Source organism: Ovis aries, chromosome 25, assembly GCF_016772045.2.
Source record: "Ovis aries strain OAR_USU_Benz2616 breed Rambouillet chromosome 25, ARS-UI_Ramb_v3.0, whole genome shotgun sequence".
In the NCBI taxonomy this organism is placed as follows: domain Eukaryota; kingdom Metazoa; phylum Chordata; class Mammalia; order Artiodactyla; family Bovidae; genus Ovis; species Ovis aries.
In genome coordinates this window covers 7,374,671-7,397,528 of record NC_056078.1, presented here as the reverse complement: position 1 = coordinate 7,397,528, position 22,858 = coordinate 7,374,671, and the positions used below count along the sequence as shown (strand labels likewise).

Sequence of the window (22,858 nt, the reverse complement as noted above, 5' to 3'; positions counted from 1 at the left end):
CTGCATTGCAGGTGGAGTCTTTACCACTGAGCCGCCTGGGAAGCCCCAAGTCTTTAAATGGTAGCTGTGATTTCCCGGATTGCTTTCACCTTGAGTGTTCCTCCCATGTTACCTCATACCGTATCAGTCAGGAAACCAAGTAGAGAGTCTGTTAGTTGCTGAATATATCTAGTCCAAGTTCCTAGAGAAATAGCCTCTATATCATTGGTTTTCAAACTGTGGGACATCTGAGTTCTCTGGAAAATTCATTTAAACACAGATTGCTGATTCTGTCCCCCAGTTTCTGATTCAGGATGCCTAGAGTGGGGCCTGAGACTTTGCATTTCTGACAAGTTCCTGGGTGATGTCAGTGATGTTGGTCCTGGTGGCGCACTTTAAAAACCTCTTTTCTCGTCTATGATAAAATGTAAACTCATGCACACCAGCATCCTGTGCTCTGTGGAACGTGTGTGTGCGCATGCCTGACACAGTGCTGAGAGCGAGCGAACAGTTGATTGGCACTGTTGCCAGCCTGTGTGTGTGTGCACCTGCTACTTTTCTTTCGAGACGTTCGTGGGACACACGCTCATGTAGATCAGCCTAAGAAATGGTTACTAGAAAAGCATACTTTCTTATCTATTTTTAAGATAAATCATAGAGCCCTCATATTTTTATGTGCTCAGGGAATCTTCCCCACATCACTTGGAATTTATCATGTCACCTGGGTAATTACAGTCCAGTGGATTCTTTCTTCAATATTTTCTTGGGGACAGTCGGTCAGCAAGGGAAATGCTAGAATTCAAGAGCTCTATTGGCTTCCCTCTCCAGCTGGGAATGCTTTCTGGAAGGGAGTACCATTGGAATGTTTCTCATGACTGCAGTCGTGTCCGAGGATCATAAAGTGGCAGTTTAGCTGGTGACAAGATGGGCATGGTCATCATAAAAGACAGCAGGGCGGGTTTGATACTGGAATTCTGAGAATGTACTAACCACCTGGGGTCTTACTTTCACTGCAGTCTTTCAGGATTGTGAATCAAATTAGTTTGAGGTTTCTGAGATTTTAATTTGAAAGTTTTGGCAACTCCCCAGCCCCCATCCAAATCATGCTATCTGGAGTATATGGTATTAAATGTATCCAGTTAGTCTTCTCACTGTCACAGTCCTTGAAGAGTTACTTTAAAAAAATTTCCTTTTGACAACATTGCTGAACTTGGAGAGCGTTGTACTACTAGGTCAGATAAACCTAACACATATTAGATATTATCACTTAAAGGTTAGAATATTTTTAAAAATAAGTGAACATATAGATTAATTTGAACTTGTAGGGGGGAAATTCTTTTGTCTTAAACATTGATTTGTTCTTTTGCTTATTATGTCCAATGGGATAATGAATTTTTGAAGACAGGAAAAGTATATTTTGTTTTTTGCATATTCTGGGCACCTCACCAGGAACTGCCTACTGGTAGTTCAGTTTTGATCTGGTTTGATTGATTGATTGGTTCATTCATTCACTTAACTAGTGTTTTATTGAGTAGTTATTATTTCTACTTTATTTTTTTTGTACAGCTTGTGGGATCTTAGTTCTCCAACCAAGTATCAAACCCAGGCCCCAGCAGTGAAAGCGCCAAGTCCTGACTGTGGGGCCTCCAGGGATTCTCTGTCCCTTACTTATTCTTGACTAGCACTCTTTCTGTCTTCTGATTTGGCAAGATATTCTAAGTTTTGAAAAATATGACTGGAAAAAGTAGAGAAGTCTGTTGAAAATAAAAACTATTGTTTTTTTAGTATAATGTATTTTTAATAAGTTGATAAGAGTGTAGAGCCAGACCTATAAAGGCCTGTAAGTTGATTTTTAAAAATTGAAGACCAGAAGTTGTATTTTAGTGTTGTTTTCTAATGCTGCTGTAATAATGACTGATGACTTTCAGTAACTTCTTACAATGTTTTTTCCATAGGAAAGATAACCAAAATGCACATAATAGTGGTTTGCTTGTAGAGGAAGCAGGGTCAGTGGTGTTGGGAGTTTTACAGTTGGTGGTAATCTTAAGAGATGTTTTACTGTGATATTTCTTTCACATCTTAAACATTCCTGGCAAATATTTTCACATTAAATAATAAAGTTAAAATGACCATAAAAAAATCTGGTGTTTTACTTTGTATGTCCATATTTCATTATTCCTTATTGGTCTTCTAGAATTTTATATATTGTGACAATTTCACTTAAAATTTGAAACTGGAATTGGTTTCCTATTTGTGTGAATAGGATCTGAGTCCTAATTAGCCCAGGACGTTATGGATGCTCAGTAAATGTAGACTTGATACAACATTTTATGTCTTCTTTCTGTGTTTAATTAAGGCTATTTTGGTTACAGTAATAGAAACCATCTCAATTATTGAAAGCCAAAAAGTGAATTTATTTTATGGATACTGAGTACCTGCAAGTAGAGAGCCCAGTCAGGTTTGAGGAGAGATTTAACTTTTGGGAAGCTATCAGAAACTAAGTCTAGTGGTTCTCTCAGTCACTTAACAGACACACACGCTCATATGTGTCCCTTTTTTTCTCTACATGTCTGTTCTTTTTTCTTTATTACTGTTTCTCTTTCTTTGCAGACTGGTTTTCTCTCCTCCCTACACATGTCAGAAAATGGCTAACACGGGTTTTTATCACCTTGCTCTACCAGAAAATTGACAAGTCTTTCAATTTTGAATTCTTAACAGGCAGAACCTGTTTGGCACACTGTATATCAGATTGCTGACAATCTGTATAATCAAATTCTTATACCTCTTTGTTAAGAGAAATAATCTGACAATTGGTGCTTGTCGCATTAGCAGCTTATTCTTTATAAAACTATATGGATTCTTTTTAACTGTAAAAATTTGATCATCTCATAAGTTATAAACTGCATTTTAGATTTATCAGCATATGACAATTTTATGTGCAATAGGTAACTTTATTATACATTTTTTATATTATATAATTTACTTATAAAATATATAAATATACATCATGTGTTTACTTTATTACTGTTATCAATTCCACTTTGCAAATGTGAAATTAGGCTCAGAGAAGTTAAATAACATGTCCCAAAGGTCACATATGGGCTTCTCTGGTGGCTCAGTGGTAAGGAATCCACCTGCTAATGCAGGAGACCCAGGTTCGATCCCTGGTCTGGAAAGATCTTTTGGAGAAGGAAATGGCAACCCACTCCAGTATTCTTGCCTGGGAAATCCCACAGACAGAGAAGCCTGGCGGGCTACTGTCCATGGGGCTGCAAGAGAGTTGGACATGACTTAGCAGCTAAACAACAAAGGTCACATAGATGTGGAGTTTGAACCCAGATACTCTTGATTCCAGAGCTCATGCTTTTGACCTCTTGGTATATAAGATTCCTCCCAATTTATCTGACCTTTGTTTTTGAAGTGTGAATAATTTTTACCTTAAGGAAAATCCCATTTAGCAGGGCTTAACTAATGTCTAACTTCTGTGGTTCAATAAATGATTCCTGAATTCCTCTTGTATATAGGTACAGTTCTAGGACTGGGATATCTGAAGATAGATAAATAAGATGCAGTTTTTGCTTTAAGTTGCTCAATCTAGGAGAGAAGACAGATACAAATCACTAAAATAGAATGTGAAATGTTCATCTTCACAGAATGTTTGTACCCATTTGGACCAAGCAGAGCTAGTATTGTAGTATGGCAGTAAGTATTGTAGCATTGGTTTACCAAAAGGATTACCTTGGGCTCTGAAATTAGAGTGCATTCTATGGCTTAGAATTTCTGTTTATTATGTATTATATGGTTCAGTTTCTTTTGCTCACTAGACAAAGAATGGATAGATTTTCAAGTGATCAGAGATTATGGTTTGCTTTTGATGGCTTCTTTCAAGGTCATATCTGTGTATCTGTCTTGTCTGTATATTTTTTTTTTGGCTATGTTCTGTGGCTTGTGAAAGCATGCAGTCCTAACCATTGGACTTCCAGGGAATTCCCAGGGTCGTATTCTTGAGAATGTAAAACCAGACAAAAACGTGGTTGGTGCACAGACAGCCATCAGGTGGGAAAATAGCTGTAGCTTCACTAGTGGTGGAATGAGTCCATCGTTGGTTGGCCCAGGACCCAGATCTCTGTGTGAGGCCCAGTTCTCTGGCAGTAGGAGTTGATATACAGAGGTGGAGTCCTGCAAGCTCCAGAGTGATTCGTCCTGCAAAGCTCTGTCTTGCGCATGGGCAATAGAGCAGAAACTGCATCTGAGCAGATTGTGGAACAGGACTGTTTTGTTTCTTGGGTGTTGGTCTGTGGTTTCCCAGCTGCTTAAAGGAAGTGGAGAAAATCAGTATGAGATTGAAACTAATATAAAATTGCCAATATTTGACCTTTTCTGATTTCAGAAAAATAGCAATTTCATATGATTTCATCTAATATTTGCTAAGTGTTTTACTCAGGACCTGTCAGTCTCCCAAAGTTTCTGAACATGCTACCTAATTTAAAACTCTCAAGCACCCTACACGATCAGTCTACAGAGAGGAAACCAAAAATCAAAGTGTCGGGGTGACATACACCCAAAGACATACCGAAAGTTATTCAGTAAATGAATTGCAGTCTCTTGTTCCAAAACCAGAGTGTGTTCGAATTTGCCAGGATCTTAATCTGTACGTTGAGCAGTTCAAGTAGACAGCAGCCATTCTGAAATCAGATAACAAATAAGTGATGGCTTGTATCCAGAGAGCTAGTGAACCAAGACCCAAACCCCAAGTCCACATGGCCAGACATAAATCATTACAGTGCCAGCTTATGGTTTTTCTTTGTGCTTCTTGAGTTTTGAACTGGCTGTAACCTTCACGTTTGAACTGTGGTGTTGAAGAAGACTCTTGAAAGTCCCTTGAACTGCAAGGAGATCCAACCAGTCCATCCTAAAGGAGATCAGTCCTGGGTGTTCATTGGAAGGACTGATGTTGAAGCTGAAACTCCAGTACTTTGACCACCTGATGCGAAGAGCTGACTCATTTGAAAAGACCCTGATGCTGGGAAAGATTGAAGGCAGGAGGAAAAGGGGATGACAGAGGATGAGATGGCTGGATGGCATCACCGACTCAATGGACATAGGTTTGGGTAAACTCCGGGAGTTGGTGATGGACAGGGAGGCCTGGCGTGCTGCAGTTCATGGTGTCGCAAAAAGTCGGACACGACTGAGCGACTGAACTGAACTGAACCTTCGAGATTATTAAAGTTTAAACATTATAAATAAGCATGGTATGTTCTGAGTGATGTTATGCTAAAGTAGATTCATTTGAATAAGGTTTTGATTTCACTAGCAAGATAACAGATAAGTTTAACTTCTCTGAGGGCAAAATAAATTGTCTACCTTTATGTTACATGGAGAAAGTGGCTTTGCTTTTTGGCACATAGAATAATGTCTTAAATACAGGTGGCACTTAATAAATGTCCTTCCCAGTAAATTTCTCTCTTACCTCTTTGCAGATGATGAGCATTCTAGTTAGAATGTCTTTTTTGAGTTATTTAAGTTTCCAGGAATATGCAGACAACCCCTCTGTGAATATGTAGGTCTCTCTCTGGTTAATAGACGTGGGTCTAAAATTTACTTATAAATAATTTGTAGTTCCAGCTCACAAGGTAACTTAAATTTTAGGGAGAAAATTAATAAATACGTACCATCCAGAGAAGATTCTTGTGCTTGGAGGAAAGGGTTGGTGGTGGTGTTGTTGTTGTTGTTTTTAATATGGAAGAGCTTTCACAGTTCAGTTTTTAAAAAAATGAGGAACTCTGATAAAGAACACATAATGAGGTGGATGAAACTGCAGCCTATTTTACAGAGTAAGCCAGGAAGAAAAACACCAATGCAGTATACTAACGCATATTTATGGAATTTAGAAAGATGGTAACGATAACCCTGTATGCAAGACAGCAAAAGAGACACAGATGTATAGAACAGTCTTTTGAACTCTGTGGGAGAGGGCGAGGGTGGGATGATATGAGAGAATGGCATTGAAACATGTAAATTATCACATGTGAAACGAATCGCCAGTCCAGGTTCGATGCATGAGACAGGGTACCCGGGGCTGGTGCACTGGGGTGATCCAGAGGGATGGGATGCGGAGCGGGATTCAGGATGGGGAACACATGTACACCCATGGCAGATTCATGTCAATGTATGACAAAACCAATACAATATTGTAAAGTAAAATAAATAAAACTGAAAAAACCTAAAGAAAAAAGAACACATATGAGCAGTTAATAGGAAAAATATACAAATATCCAGTAAATACATACTGTTTAAAAATAATTTTTTTCATGTATTTCTTTTTTTTTTAACAACAAAAGGAAGCCTGTTGTTTATTATTATTGCTGGTTATAATTAGTATCCAGAGTAGGGACAATGTATTATATAAAATGTTCAGGTTTCAATAAAAATATTGGACACTTACAATGTTAAAAGAAAGTAAGACTCTTACACAAAGTTGCAGGTTACAAAATAAATTTTAAAATCAATTGTATTTTGATACACTGGCAATGAATACTCTAAAAACAAAATTAATAAAAATATCAAAAAGAATAAAACACTTGTTCAGTTGCTAAAGAAGCACAAGAGTTATTTTAAAAAATCAGAAAATGTTTCTGAAAGAAATTAAGAAAGGCCTAAATAAATGGAAAGACCCCACATTCATGGATTGGAAGACCTAAAATACTGTTAAGATGGCCTGTGCCCTTTGCTTAGCCACTCAGTCATGTCCGACTCTTTGAGACCTCATGGAGGGACTGTAGCCCGCCAGGCTCCTCTATCCCATGGGATTTCCCAGGCAAGAATGCTGGAGTGGGTTGCCATTTTCTTCTCCAGGGCATGTATTTCAACTTTATAGTATGCAGAATTCATATAATCTGTATATATGTATTCATGTATTGGGTTGGCAGAAAAGTTCTTTTGTATTTTTGCATAACATCTTATTGCTGTCTTCAGACTTCGAGAGCAAGCTGCAGACATGATGTCCTTTCATCCCTAAATGCTGCAGAGCATGCTGCTGCTAAGTCACTTCAGTCGTGTCTGACTCTGTGTGACCCCACAGACGGCAGCAGACACTCCTCCTTATCGTGCATTCAGCTGTCTAAATCGGAAAGTCAGCATTGGTATAATACTGCCATCCTAGTCTGAGACTGTTTCAGAGTTCACCAACTTGCCTAATAAGTCTTTTTCCTTTTCTGGCCCATGCTCAGTCTAGGACTACACGTTACATTTGATTATCACGTCTCTTCAGAGTGCTTCAATTTGAAAGTCTTTCCCAGTTTTCACTATATTTCATGTCCCTTAGCATGTTAAGGAATACAGACCTTATATTCTATGCATCTAATTTTTCTCATTGTCAAAATCATTCTTGACATGTATATCACAGAAAGGATGTGCTTTTGTTCTCCGTGCATGGCGTCATTCCACTACTGATAATTGAATCATACGCCAGGAATGTGTCAATATCCTGTTCTTTATCACTCCTTCACTCATCAGTTTAGGATCTGTTGACAACTCTATGAAATCAATCACCTTCATGATGGTTGCTAAAAGATAATTCTCTGTTTCCATCATTCTTGCTACATTTATTAACATTTTACTGTAAGAGAGCTTTCCTCTTTCTACATTTTTTTATTTATTCATCATTCATTCATTTCCTTGTCAATATAGAATCATAGCTGCAAGTTTTACTAAGTGGGTTTTTATTTTTGACCTGAATGTAATTTACTTACACACACACACATCTTAAGTCATTCACTTTTGATATATACATATATCCCCTAACAAGATGATGGGACAGCCAATACTTTGATGCTGAAGGTTTCCCTCATTTGGCCAGTAGGAGCCCCTTCAAGGTGGCTCCTATGTCCCTTTGAAATGTTCCGATTATTCATTGAGCATTTCTTTACCTTCTGCCATAAGATATTTTAGATTCTGCTTGTATTTTCTCTGCCCAAGTTTGAAATTAGCTGTTTCTCCAAGGATCCTTGGTACCTTTTGATGTAGTATGGGTTCATCTGTTCGAATTATCTCCATTATTGTTTTAATGCCTCTGTGAGATCATCGCATATAAAAAGGTGGTTTCATAGATTTATTATCACACTGTGTGTTTAAATACATTTATTTACTGAGAATTTTAGTATCAAATTTAATATCTTGATTCCCTTGGCTACACTGGCACTGCCTTAGTAATCAATTTGAATGCTTACTGTTTTTAAAAAACACCTCAGTAAAATGTCATCTAGCATGTTTTCCTTTTTGAAAAATATATCTTGAGTAACTGAATATTTCTTAGGCAGTGCCAACGTTAGTCATTTGGAGCATTGATTAAACTGTTATCTCTCTTAAACTTGCATATATCGTGTACTGTAGCCCAAGGCATATAAGAGATTATTGTTGATTCATTTGAGTACTTATATATTTCCATGGCATTTTGGCTTCTTGAAGGATTATTATCCACCAATAGCTAATTTAAATTTGCTTATGCTTTTTAGTGTTTCCATGGAATTTAATGGTTTTTAGGTGCCAGTTAGGACACTTGGTAGATTGACTAGAAAAATAATTGTTTAAGCAGTGCTGAAATAACTGTGAGGTAGCTGTTGCCTTGACAACTGGAAAACTGTTCTGTTTGCTAAACAAAGGGATGGTAATTTAGTCATTTAATTTCCTTTTTGGCATGGAGGTAGTTTAGAAAAACATTTTATTTTAGCCTCTGAGATGATCTGTATTTTTTACCAAAAGCAGCAGAACAAAAAAAAAAGCTAAGAGTTTTTTTTTTTTTTTTTTTTTCTGGTGGTATACATTGCACACCTTACAGTGTTGGTGTTGGTCAAAAGTATCTTGGTAAATCTGACATGCTTCTTTGAAGAGCTCTGCTTTGGATCAAAGTACAGTAGCCTCAAAAGAGAGGTGTATAATCTTGGTAATCTTCCTGCTACACTAAAGGACTCTGATAGACTTTTTCTAGCATCCCCACAAACACTTAACCTCTCCTGATACTAGAATTCAACATGATTGCTTTATTTCTGAATTGAACAGGGGGATACTATTTTAAAGATTCCTTATCCATATACACAGTTACACTGGAATCTGTTTTATTTATGTGGAATCTCCTTTTGTATAGAACTTAAACATTTTTTTAAATTCACAATTGTACCTCCAGAATATTGAATAATAACAGCCTTTATTTGATATTGTATGCTGGGTCCTGTTCTAATAAGCACTTCAAATGTAGTGGTTCAAGCTTCATCCCTGTGAGATAGTCACTATTTATTGTGTCTAGAGGCAAGGTTATCTGGCTGCTCAGCGGTAGATTTGAATGTAAGCATCTAATTCAAGAGCCTGTGCTCTTAATTACTATATTATACTGATTCTCATTAATAGAGTCACTCCAAACACACTGGAGAATATAGACAGGTATTACTAAGAATGTTCAAAATAAACCCTCTTCCCAGTGACTTAACAGATTATAATATTTTGAGTATTATAATTGATAATTGTGGGAGCCAGATTACAAGGGAGAGTTATCACACAGTAATGTCTTCTTCTTTTAATATGTGTGAAATGTTCCTTAGTTTATATTTTAAAAAGTAAAGTGCTACATGCCAAATGTAAAAAACAAAAAATAAACTTTTTTTTAGAGCAAAACAGAAAACATACTTTGAATAAAGTATTTTCATTTCCACACCCCTCCTTTCCAGTCCCTTTCTGATAGGGTAATCACTCTTTAATAGCTGTCTTCAGCTTTAAGGTGCATGTTTTTCTGTGTGTATACTGTATCAAATATATCTTTGATTATTCCTGCATTTCTAGAAGCATAAAAAGTATAACAGTTTAAAGATATGTACATATTACCAGTTACTCTGTACTGTGCTCTCATTAGATTTAATGCTGAAGAAATACTATATTCTGAGGAGTAGTGACACTGGTTGAAAAAGTGAGAAAAGTGGTTTAACGTTCTCTTTGCCCTAATTTATATGAGTAGTCATGTAAAATGAGGTTTTGCCTCTCCCATTTTAAAAAGAAAAACAAGGAGGGGGAGCCAGATTCGAATTTACATTGGTTTAATGACTTTTTTGCCCACACATACAAAGTTTCATAATAGTAATTGTGAATATTTAAATACTTTGGGCATCATAACTGATTACTTTTAATACTAGTCCTATTTTTCTGATATGGATGGACACTGAAGTTTAGGGAGGTTCTGAAGCCTGTGAAGATGCACCTAGTTAGCATAATGAATAGAGCTGGGATTAGGACCGTGTCTTCTGCTTTGAGAACCTGTGCTGTTAGTCTTACATTACACTAATTATAGAGTGATAATTTATGATGTGCTAAAATTACATACTGGACATGGAACAACAGACTGGTTCCAAATAGGAAAAGGAGTACGTCAAGGCTGTCTATTGTCACCCTGCTTATTTAACTTATATGCAGAGTACATCACGAGAAACGCTGGGCTGGAAGAGACACAAGCTGGAATCAAGATTGCCGGGAAAAATTGGCTCAGAGGTTAAAGCATCTGCCTGGAATGCAGGAGACCCAGGTTCGATCCCTGGGTCGGGAAGATCCCCTGGAGAAGGCAATGGCAACCCACTCCAGTACTCTTGCCTGGAGAATCCCATGGAGGGAGGAGCCTGGTAGGCTACAGTCCGTGGGGTCACAAAGACTCGGACACGACTGAGTGATTTCATTCAGATATGCAGATGACACCACTCTTATGGCAGAAAGTGAAGAGGAGCTAAAGAGCCTCTTGATGAAAGTGAAAGAGGAGAGTGAAAAGGTTGCCTTAAAGCTCAACATTCAGAAAACGAAGATCATGGCATCTGGTCCCATCACTTCATGGAAAGTCCCTTGGACAGCAGGGAGATCCAACCAGTCCATTCTAAAGGAGATCAGTCCTGGGTGTTCATTGGAAGGACTGATGCTAAAGCTGAAACTCCAGTACTTTGGCCACCTCATGCGAAGAGTTGACTCATTGGAAAAGACCCTGATGCTGGGAGAGATTGGAGGCAGGAGGAGAAGGGGACGACAGAGGATGAGATGGCTGGATGGTATCACCGACTCGACGGACATGAGTCTGAGTGAACTCCGGGAGTTGGTGATGGACAGGGAGGCCTGGCGTGCTGCTTTTCATGGGGTCGCAAAGAGTCAGACACGACTGAGCGACTGAACTGAACTGAAAATTACATACGGGCTTCCCTGGTAGCTCAGTGATAAAGAATCTGCCTGCCAACCAAAGATGCGAGTTTAGTTCCTGGGTTGGAAAGATGCCCTGCAGAAGGAAATGGCGACCCACTCCGTATACTTGCATGGGAAATCCCATGGAGAGAGAAAAGCCTGGTGGGCTGCAGCCTGTGGGTTCACAACGAGTCAGGCACAACTTAGTGACTAAACAACAACAACATTATATGCACAAATCTGACCGTGTATGTTGTGAGTTTCGTTTGTTTTTTCTGTAGAAATTCATGTTCTGGTTAGCATAGTTTTACTTCCAGACAATTAATGTGTCTCAGTATCCCATTCTGACCATCTGTGTAGCTCCAACCTGTGTTAAAATGCAGGCTTGTTAAACAAATGTATATAGAATTCAGATTATTCATCCAAATAATTAAGAGAAATTAGAGACAAAAAAGTAACTTACCTATGATGATACAAAAAAAGAGAGAGAGAGACAAATTAAAATCAGGGCATGGATCTTTGCTTTTCTTATGCTCTTTTGAGAAATTAACACTGTTCTAACAATGTATTTAGCAAGTTTTTTTGAACTTCAACTTTCCTTTGCAAGTATTTTTCTAATAGACATTTTCTTTATGTAGTTTGCTAATTCCTTTTCTTGTGTTCTAGTGTGAAGGAAGGAAAATATTACTCCTTGAAAGTAATAATTTGCCCTCATGAAATCTGAGCTAATTATTACTCTTTTCTATCTACATGGATTTCCATGTTGGTTACAACGTGGCTTTGATTTGGAGGAAAAATCACCTTTCTCAAATTCAGGCTGAATAAATCTGCTCAGTAAGCATAGTTATTGTTTGCTAATGTTGGGTTGTGGCCAGTGTTTGATATGAATATTAGTGAAAGGAACCCTTAAATGAGTTTATGTGTGCTAGTAGTCTAAATAATATCACTGTTCTGTTTCCCCCCCCCCCCCGCCCTGCCTTTTTGGTTTAGAATTCTCTGTAATAAAAGTACCTAAAAAGCGTATCATTTCTTAAATATTTATTTGTTCCTGATTGGGCACAAACATGTACTTTTAGATGACCTCTGATTCTTTCTGTATTTCACAATTTCTGGTTCCTCATTAATTTTTATTGAACCAAACTATTTATCTATGAAAATAAAATTTTGCTGGCTAATGAGGCAGGAAGTATTAATGCGAGAGGTTGTGAGTTGTGGAGGTTAATGGGCCTTATGGTCATGAAGCGGCCCCTTTATCTGGGCTTCTTTAGCAATAACACAAAATTTATCAATTGAATTGATGTCTTTTTGACAATTTCTGAGTGAAGTGCTGCAAATTCCTTTTCATATTCTTGCTAAAATAAAGCCACTAGCCTGTCTGGAATTAAATCAAAATTTTGACCAAGAAAGGTGATATTTTAAGAGGGCTCAGCCATAAGGTAGAAATGCATTTATTAAATTTAGGTGCAAAGACTAGTATAGAGTTATCAAATTGTAGTTCATGGTATCAGCATATTTAAAAAGTAACAATGCAGAAATGATTATCTTTCTTTGAGGGTATACTTCTGCTATAGCATAAATTGAAATATAAGCATTTTCTTAAGTAGATTTAAGAAGTCATATACTTGATATGTTTTAAGTATTTATTTTAAAAATATGTGAGGCAAATGGCCATTAAGGAGGATGACCTGATATGTTTAGTTGTAACTCCTTTTTTTGGTTTCTGGTACCTCCCCACCTTTCAAAAAGTTATTAAAATTATTTGCTATCTTTATGATAATTTTTGTTGTACCATTAGAATATTTTTTTAGAGATAGATCTCTTCTGTGTGTATTAGCCAGAACTATCAGGGGTAAATTTATTTTAAGATCCAAATGAAATTGATGTTCTCATTAGTTATTGCTATATAATAGTATTTTTCCACCTTGTATTCTATGGAATTTCTGCAGGATGTTAATAGATGTTAATTTTAAAAAAGGATTCTTTGGACAAATAGACTGGGAAATAATGAGACAGAATGGGAATTCATTCGATAAACTGATATTCCCAGACTCCCAACTCTTTTTCTTTCTGATGGTGCATCTTGGTATATTAGTTTTTCTTGTAAAACATTTAGGAGAAGTTACTTGTATGATCTTTGTCTGTGGAATTGATTAATGTAAGTAGAACCCCTTAGAACTATAGCTCCTGTGCAGAAAAAGAACCTGATTATAAAAAAACCAGCTAGATTAGGACTATTAAAATTAAATCACAGTGAAAAAGCTTAGAATAATATTTATTGTAGACAAGAAGTAAACAGTGAATTCATGCCAAAGCAGTTGAGACATTTTGGCTGATTTTTACTTCAGATTTTTCAAATTGGATTTCTTTGTTCAGTTTTCAACAATAGTTTGAATCTATGTGGTTTTCCCTACCCTCTTTATACTGTTCTACCTTAGAGTCATCTTGATAGGGAGCTGTTCTGAATTTGGGTGGCTGCCAAGATAATAGCCTAAATATGAAAAGAAATTTTCTTTGAGCTTTAAGGATGTTCCTTTTCTTTCAGTGGTTATTTAGTAAAGAAAATTTGAATAAAAGTGGATAGAATGATATGTACTTGTGATTGAGCTAATTCTTATCATGGACCATGTGTGTTTTATGTAGAGAAAAAAAGATGCCTTTGTATCTTCTTTGATGTACATTTTGGTACATGTAAATAGACCTTATGTATTTTACTTATTTTTAAGTTAGAGTATTTTATAGATTGTTCTTGTTAACAATACATTCATGTATTAAAAATTTTATAGCTGTAACAGGATTAGATCAGCCATTCTAAAGTCTGATTGGGGGAAAGAACTCGCAAGTTTAAATCTAATAATAAGTTTTTGCATTTTTAGGCGCTTGATGAACCTCCCTATTTGACAGTGGGCACTGATGTGAGTGCTAAATACAGAGGAGCCTTTTGTGAAGCCAAGATTAAGACAGCAAAAAGACTTGTCAAAGTCAAGGTACAGTATATACATTTTATCAAGTATATATTTAGTATTTGACATCTGAACTTTTATTTGGTGAATGTATTAAGAATTCTTCTGCAAGTTGAGTTCAGTTTCTAAGAGTAAAGATTGTAAAAATAACTGAAAGCAAAGCATTATTTGTGATTCTTAAGTGTTCTAATTGGAATGAAATTAGATGATCATAATTGGTATTTTGAATGCCATTTCACTACAGACATGGTCATATTTGTATTGTTAGCCTTTTAGAACTGGAAAGGACTTTAGAAGTCATGTAGTTTAATTTGTTAATTTTATCCTGAGGAAAATGAGGCTCAATAAAAGGTCAGTGATTTGTCCAGGGCCATTCTGGAAAATTAGTGACATAGTGGGAATTAGAATAGTACATCAATTTTAAGACCCTTCCCCATTTTAACCATGAAACTGAGATGTGGTTTATAACTGATGATGGTGGGTCTCGTTGCTGATTCCCTATCTTCTGCTTTTCTTGAAAAAATCTTGCTAATTATTTATTGACTTGCAAACTGTGCAGGTGGGAAGGAGGATGGGGATATGAGAATAGCCTTGTCTCTTTTCCAGAGATTTAGAATCCAGGTTAGCAGATACCCCATAAAATATTGTTTTGAACGTCACCAGTAAAACAGCCACAGAGGTGTTGAACGTGAGCTCTCAGAGCTGCTTCCATGCTTGTCTGCCTTGGTTCTTTCCTTATGCATGGACATGCTGAAAAAAGCTTCGGGGTGATGCTGACTGGCACTGCTAGTTAAGAACCATTGTGACAGGGCCTCTAAATTAGCTGTAAGTCTGTAGGATGCTGATCTGGTCCCCCTCCCTGCCTTCAGGTTTCACATGCTTGGTGTACCTAAGCTTCTGTAGTGCCTTTTCCTGTTCTGACTTCACACGCTGGTGTTCTCTGAGCACTCATTTTTGCCATTACTATCTTGTAGATGAAGAGAAAGTTTTTTAAATCAGTTTTCTCACCCTTTCAGGCAGAGCTGCTGAGAGCACATGTAATACCTTAGTGTGAATTAGACAGAAATCTCTCCCTTTGGAGAGAAGTGGAACTTCTCAGCAGAACTTGGCCTCCAGATAAGCACCTTCTAACTTGTGCTGGTTAGAAAAGGTGTTCCTTTGGGCAAGAGCCATGTGTTACTCCAGGAACCATGCTTCACTGGAATTTAGCCGTGATTTGTGATCTCACCTGGGTGTCTCTGTGTACTGTATGAATCTGCAGAATGACACACAGCAGTTCCGCCGTTTCTTGCTGCCAGCGAAAGGAAGGAGGCAGCCTGTACTACTTGTGCTGATAGCACAGAGCACCAGCCAGTACCTTGTGTCTTATAAGTAGTGGCTGTCTAAAATTTGTTCTTAGTTCTTTAGACTGCTCTAAAAATGTGTTTATAATTCAAAGCTAATGATTTTCTCAACAGGTATGGTAGTATATTTCTGTATCAGTTTGTTTATGATTCAGAGTTAATACATTTTCAACAATTTGTTGATATACTTCTTCCCTATCAGTTTTTATTTATTGAGCATTTATTACATGCTGAGCATTGTATCAGGTATTGAAACTCTAGTATTAAGACCTTTTCTCAATTCTTAAGTGCTTTACTGTCTAAGTGAATGGCACAGATATGTAAACACATAATTTAAATAAAGAGTAGTAGTGCCATGTGTGAGACAGAAATGTATGGGATGCTGTGAGTACAGGACAGCTCCTTTCGTAGCTGGTTTGTGAGCCTGTTTCATAACTGATTACCGCATATCAGATAAGACCACGTTAATGGTTCAGTCCTTGGAAGCTGTTGTTTTATATAGGGGAAACCACCTTTTCTATACTGAGTATTGGAAAGTATTTTGTTTTTACCAACTAATTATGTATTTAAACTTGATCCCTTTATTTTAACTTAACTTTATTTTACCATCTAGTGTCCTATTCTCTGATGTCTGTACTGACACAGTATAGCAAGTTCTGGATCCGGATGGCCTGAGTTTGAATCTCAGCTCTACCATGTACTTGGACCAGTTGCTTACACTTTGTGTTCTTCTGTTTTCTTAGCAATAAAGTGGGAATAACCACACCTGTCTAACAAAGTTTTTGTGAAGGTTATAGGTTCAATGCTTGAGCTTGATGCTTGACACTCAGCAACTGTTTGTTGCTAAGGCTTATTATTTACTGATTTATTTAAAATGGTAGAATTTATTTTTTTTAAATGGTAGAATACCTAATAAACTAAGATCACCACCTCCTTTTTCCTCATTTTTTAGGAAAACAAATTATATGATTAAACTCATAACTAATAGTACTGAATAAACTATAGTAAGTGAGTCATCAAGTAAATTAATCTGGATGTTGTCTGTTAAATAGTAAGTTTTTCAGTTTCTACTTAGGGATTGAGATTTTGTATAAACTAAGCAGCCATTTGTTTAGATTACTTATTTAAAAAAAGAATTCATGCATTAATGAGCTTGTGCTGCTTTTTTTTTCTTTTTTGGTGGCTAATTAAATTTATAATCTCTAGGTAACATTTAGACATGATTCTTCAACAGTGGAAGTTCAAGATGACCATATAAAGGGCCCACTAAAGGTAATTCATTTATTTATTCATAATTACTGTTCCCCACTGAAGCACTAGAAATAATAATCTTTATCTTTTAAAAAATTCATTGGTTACTTTGCAATTCAGTTGATAAACCTGTTCAGTTCAGTTCAGTCACTCAATCGTGTCCGACTCTTTGCGACCCCATGAATCACAGCATGCCAGGCCTCCGTGTCCATCACCATCACCCAGAGTTTACTCAAACTCATGTCCATCGAGTAGGTGATGCCATCCAGCCATCTCATCCTCTGTCGTCCCCTTCTCCTCCTGCCCCCATTCCCTCCCAGCATCAGTCTTTTCCAATGAGTCAGCTCTTCACATGAGGTGGCCAAAGTACTGTAGTTTCAGCTTCAGCATCAGTCCTTCCAATGAATACCCAGGACTGATCTCCTTCAGGATGGACTGGTTGGATCTCCTTGCAGTCCAAGGGACTCTCAAGAGTCTTCTCCAACAACACAGTTCAAAACCATCAATTCTTTGGTGCTCAGCTTTCTTCACAGTCCAACTCTCACATCCATACATGACCACTGGAAAAACCATAGCCTTGACTAGACAGACCTTTGTTGGCAAAGTAATGTCTCTGCTTTTGAATATGCTATCTAGGTTGGTCATAACTTTCCTTCCAAGGAGTAAGCATCTTTTAATTTCATGGCTGCAATCACCATCTGCAGTGATTTTGGAGCCCCCCAAAATAAAGTCTGACACTGTTTCCCCATCTATTTCCCATGATGAGATGGGACCGGATGCCATGATCTTGGTTTTCTGAATGTTGAGCTTTAAGCCAGCTTTTTCACTCTCCACTTTCACTTTCATCAAGAGGCTTTTAGTTCCTCTTCACTTTCTGCCTTAAGGGTGGTGTCATCTGCATATCTGAGGTTATTGATATTTCTCCCGGCAATCTTGATGTCAGCTTGTGCTTCTTCCAGCCCAGCGTTTCTCATGATGTACTTTGCATATAAGTTAAATAAGCAGGGTGACAATAGACAGCTTTGACATACTCCTTTTCCTATTTGGAACCAGTCTGTTGTTCCATGTCCAGTTCTAACTGTTGCTTCCTGACCTGCATATAGGTTTCTCAAGAGGCAGATCAGGTGGTCTGGTATTCCCATCTCTCTCAGAATTTTCCACAGTCTATTGTGACCCACATAGTCAAAGGCTTTGGCATAGTCGATAAAGCAGAAATAGATGTTTTTCTGGAACTCTCTTGCTTTTTGGATGATCCAGCAGATATTGGCGATTTGATCTCTGGTTCCTCTGCCTTTTCTAAAACCAGCTTGAACATCTGGAAGTTCACAGTTGACGTACTGCTGAAGCCTGGCTTGGAGAATTTTGAGCATTACTTTACTAGCATGTGAGATGAGTGCAATTGTGCAGTAGTTTGAGCATTCTTTGGCATTGCCTTTCTTTGGGATTGGAATGAAAACTGACCTGTTCCAGTCCTGTGGCCACTGCTGAGTTTTCCAAATTTGCTGGCATATTGAGTGCAGCACTTTCACAGCATCATCTTTCAGGATTTGAAATAGCTCATCTGGAATTCGATCACCTCCACTAGCTTTGTTCATAGTGTTGCTTTCTAAATGCGTAATTCTCTCTAAATAGGAGAAAAATAGACTTAATGTGCTATAAAACCTATGTGACAGTAAAACTTGTGTTCAGAAGTTAAATGAACATCAAGGAAAGATTGATTGCTTTTTATTCACTCATCTGTTTTAGTCTCGCCATGTTTCACTTACTAAAAGGGTGGAATTTCCAGAGATATTAAGTGGTAAACTAGGGATCTAGTGATACTGAGTTCCATGATGATGTGAGAAGTGAGAAAAGAAAACATAACAAAACAAATCTTCAGAGCTTTCAATTCTTTCAGGCAACTGCTGGCCTATGAAATGTTTTAAGGGTCATCAGGCCGTTATAAGTGACAGACATGTTCATACATACACATAGAGAGTTTGAGTTCTTTGCATTAGTTGTTCTTCATTGGCCAGTTATGAATTAAGTGCTACTTTACTTTCCACTAGGGCTTCCCTGGTGCTCAGAGGTTAAAGCGTCTGCCTGCAATGCCGGAGACATGGGTTCGATCCCTGGGTTGGGAATATCCCCTGGAGAAGGAAATGGCAACCCACTCTAGTATTTTTGCCTGGAGAATCCCTTGGACGGAGGAGCCTGGCAGGCTACAGTCCACGGGGTTACAAAGAGTTGGACACGACTGAGCGACTTCACTTCACTTCACTTTTACTTTCTAGTGGTAGCTCAGAGGGTAAAGCATCTGCCTCTAATGCGGGAGACCTGGGTTCCATCCCTGGGTCGGGAAGATCCTCTGGAGAAGGAAAAGGCGACCCACTCCAGTACTCTTGCCTGGAAAATCCCATGGACGGAGAAGCCTGGTAGGCTACAGTCCACAGGGTTGCAGAGAGTCGGACACAACTGAGCAACTTCACTTCACTTACTTTCCACTAGTGAGCAGGCTTAAAGGAAATACGTAGGTAGCCACTATGTGCTGTTTGGCCCTTTTGAATGTCTGAAACGGACATTGGCCTAGCTGGGCAAATTTTAAGAAATGCTAACATAATTGAAGAAACATTTGTAGATGCAAGAAAATTCCTTTCCTAATGAAACAGTACTTTTCAGAGAATTTGATAGATGTCTTTATCTGCCAATTTTTGTTGGTGGTTGATTTGAAAACTTTTAATTGAATCCCCAGGGCATTATTGCATGTCTAGTAGACACTGTGGAAGACTAAGAGCTTCCCAAATAGCACTAGTGGTAAAGAACCCGCCTGCCAATGCAGAAGATGTGGATTTGATCCATGCTTTGGGAAGATAGATCCCTTGGAGTAGGAAATGGCAACCCACTCCAGTATTCTTGCCTGGAAAATTCCATGGACAGCGGAACCCGGTGAATTGCAGTCCATGGGGTCACAGAGTCAGACATGACTGAGCACATGTGCACGAGGGAGACTAAGCCTTGTGAGGTTTAGTATTGCCTTGGGAAACTTATTTTCCCCTTGTGCTGTTTCATAGGTGTCCTCTTTAATGTTGCATGCACATGTGTATCACTTGTAGGGATAAGAGGACAAAAACATGTGCCTGTATACTTTGATGTTGGGCTTCCCTGGTGGCTTAGATGGTAAGGAATCTCTGTGCAGAGAAGATGTGGTTCGATCCCTGGGTTAGGAAGATCCCCTGGGTAAGGAAATGGCAACCCACTCCAGTACTCTTGACTGGAGAATTCCATGGACAGAGGAGCCTGGTGGGGCTGCAGTCCATGGGGTCACAAAGATTCAGACATAACTGAGCGACTAACACACACACACACACACAATTTGCTGTTAACTGCCATTTATTTAGCATTTAGTATGTGTTAGTACTGTGCTAATTCCTCTGCACATAGTGTTTTATATAATGCTCATAACAGCTCTTTAGAGGTGAGGAAGTTGGGAGGGGATGGAAGGTAAAGTAATCTGGCCCTAGGTCTTACAGCCAGTAATGGGATGGCAAAAATAAAAATTCTCATGGACTCAAAGCCTGTAGTTTTGAAGCATTGTGCCCCCTGGATGATCAGAACACACGCATCTCTATGCCTTATTTTTATTTTTGCCTTATGAGCACACCAGCTAGCTCTTCACTGCCTGACTACCTTACTTACCTGGCACATGCTAGCTGCTACCAGTTAATAAAAAATACTCAGTGTTGCAGGGATAGGAAAGACAATTTGAATCTTCAAGACATCTCTCCTTTTGGTTAAGCCTGTTTGATTGTGGCATAGTTGGTTTATTTTGCTTGTTTGATTTGTCTTATTAAAATTTTCTTTGTTTTTGATTAGGCTTGGGATCATTTGATTTTGACATAGACAAGTATACTAAATTATAGTCTCAAAATTGTTGAAATAGTTCTCTTGCTTATGGATTTTTTTTTGTATCTAGATTTTCAGTTGTTTCCTAATATATTTGGTAGCTTTCTATCAGCTGATAGAGAGTATTAACATTTGGATAAATGTTTCTCCTAGAGAAAATAAACTTCTATTTATTTGTGGTTATTTGATTTCAGTATATTTTCAGTGAGTTGACATGAAAATAATACTGGAACGGTTGAGTATTATATTTTTAAAATGCACCATGTATTTATTGACGGTAGTCTCTGGTAGTCCAGTGGTTGGGGCTGTGCACTTGTACTCCAGGGGGCCTGTGCTTCATCTCTGGTTTGGGAACTAGAAGAGAGAGAGAGAGAAGAATTTGCTTCCCTTTTTTGGGCATCATGTGGGGCTGACGCTCTCTTCTCTGAACAAGTTTAGTTTTGTTATCACTGTAAAGCTCATATACATTTTCTTTTAACTGAGATGAAACTAATATTATTACTAGTTTCCGTATACGGCATAATGGTTCAATATTTGTAGATCACCAAGTTAACATTTGTCACCATACATGGTTGCAAAGGGGCTTCCCAGATGGTGCTAGCGGTAAAGAATCCATCTGCCAGTGCAGGAGATGGAAGAGTCTCGGGTTTGATCCCTGGGTGAAGATCCCCTGGAGGAGGGCATAGCAACCCAGTCCAGCATTCTTGCCTAGAGAATTCCATAGGCAGAGGAGTCTGGAGGGCTACAGTGCATAGGGTCGCAGAGAGTTGGGCACTAGTGTATGAAGCAACTTAGCACACACAGTTGTTAAAAAAATTTTTTTCTTGGGTTGAGGACTTTTAAGAATTAGCCTTTATTTTCGATCTTATTCTCTGTATCTTATAAAGTTGGCTTTTTGTTTGTTTTGCTTTTTAGACTTCACGTATAAGTGATATCATATGGTAATTGTCTTTTTCTGTAGGACTAATTTCACGTGGCATGATGCCTTCTGTCTGCCCATGTTGTTGCAGATGACAAGATTTCATTCTTCTTAATGGCTGATTTATGTGAGCATGTGTGTGTGCACACACGTATCTTTAGCATCCATTGATGGATACTCAGCTTCTTTTCATATCTTTGCTATTGTAAATAATGGTTCAGTGAACTTGGGGGGGTGCGTATATCCTTTCAAATTAGTGTTTTCATTTCCTTCAGATAAATATCCATGAGTGAAATTATTGGATTATGTGATAGTTGTCTGTTTATTTTTTTGAAGACCCTCTATTCTGCTTTCCATAGTGCTGTACCAGTTTACATCCCAACCAGTGGTGCACAAAGGCTTCCTTCTCCACATCCTGGTCAGCACTTTTATTTCTTGTCTTCTGATGATAATAAGCCATTCTCAGTAGGTGTCAGGAGATACCTAATTGTGGGTTTAATTTGCGTTTCTCTGTTGATTAGTGATACTGAGCATATTTCCATGTACCTGTTTGCTGTCTGTATGTCATCTTTGAAAAAATGTCTGTTCAGGCCTTCTGCTCATTTTTTAAATGGAACTTTTTGCTTTTCTGGATATTAATTTTGTGAGCTGTTTATATATTTTAGATTTTAACTCCTTGTCATTTGCATCATTTGCAAGTATTTTCTCCCATTCAGTAGATTCTATTTTTGTTTTGTCAATGATTTCCTTTACTATGCAAAAGCTTTTAAGTTTAATTAGGTCCCATTTATTAATTTTTGCTTCTGCTTCCTTTGCCTTAGAAGACAGATCCAAAAAAACATACTGCTACGTGTTATGTCCAGGAGTGCTCTGCGTATGTTTTCTTCTAGCAGGTTTATGGTTTCCAGTTTTACATGCAAGTCTTGAATCCATTTTGAGTTTATTTTTGTGTATGGAATGAGAACCTTTGCCGATTTTTCAATTGGATTGTTTGATTCTTCTTTATTTTGTTGCATTGTATGAATTCTTTATATATTTTGGTTTTTAACTCCTTACCAGATACGTGATTTGCAAATGTATTTTCTCTCATTTCGTAGGTAGCCTTTTCAAATTGTTGACAATTTCTTTTGCTGTGTAGAAGTGTTTTAGTATGATGTGTGTACACATACACACACATACTTATAAAGACCATATACATTTATAAACCATATAAATTATCAGCATTTTCTTGATCAGGTGAAAATATTTTGAATGATTTTCACTATTGGTACACTGTAACTTAGGAGAACCTCCGAATTATTTGTTAATTTCTCCCCAGCATCTTT

General features: G+C 37.8%; 1 protein-coding gene across 12 annotated transcripts in view; it reads left to right on the top strand.

Moving 5' to 3' along the window:
* Positions 1–22,858, top strand: part of ARID4B (AT-rich interaction domain 4B) — a 139,360-nt gene that overhangs the window by 40,550 nt on the left and 75,952 nt on the right. For all 12 annotated transcript variants that reach the window (XM_060406727.1, XM_060406724.1, XM_060406722.1 and 9 more), the window contains exons 3-4: positions 14,052–14,162; positions 16,688–16,753. In XM_060406727.1, coding sequence (XP_060262710.1) covers positions 14,052–14,162; positions 16,688–16,753 — 177 coding nt within the window. The remainder of the gene's footprint in view (positions 1–14,051; positions 14,163–16,687; positions 16,754–22,858) is intronic.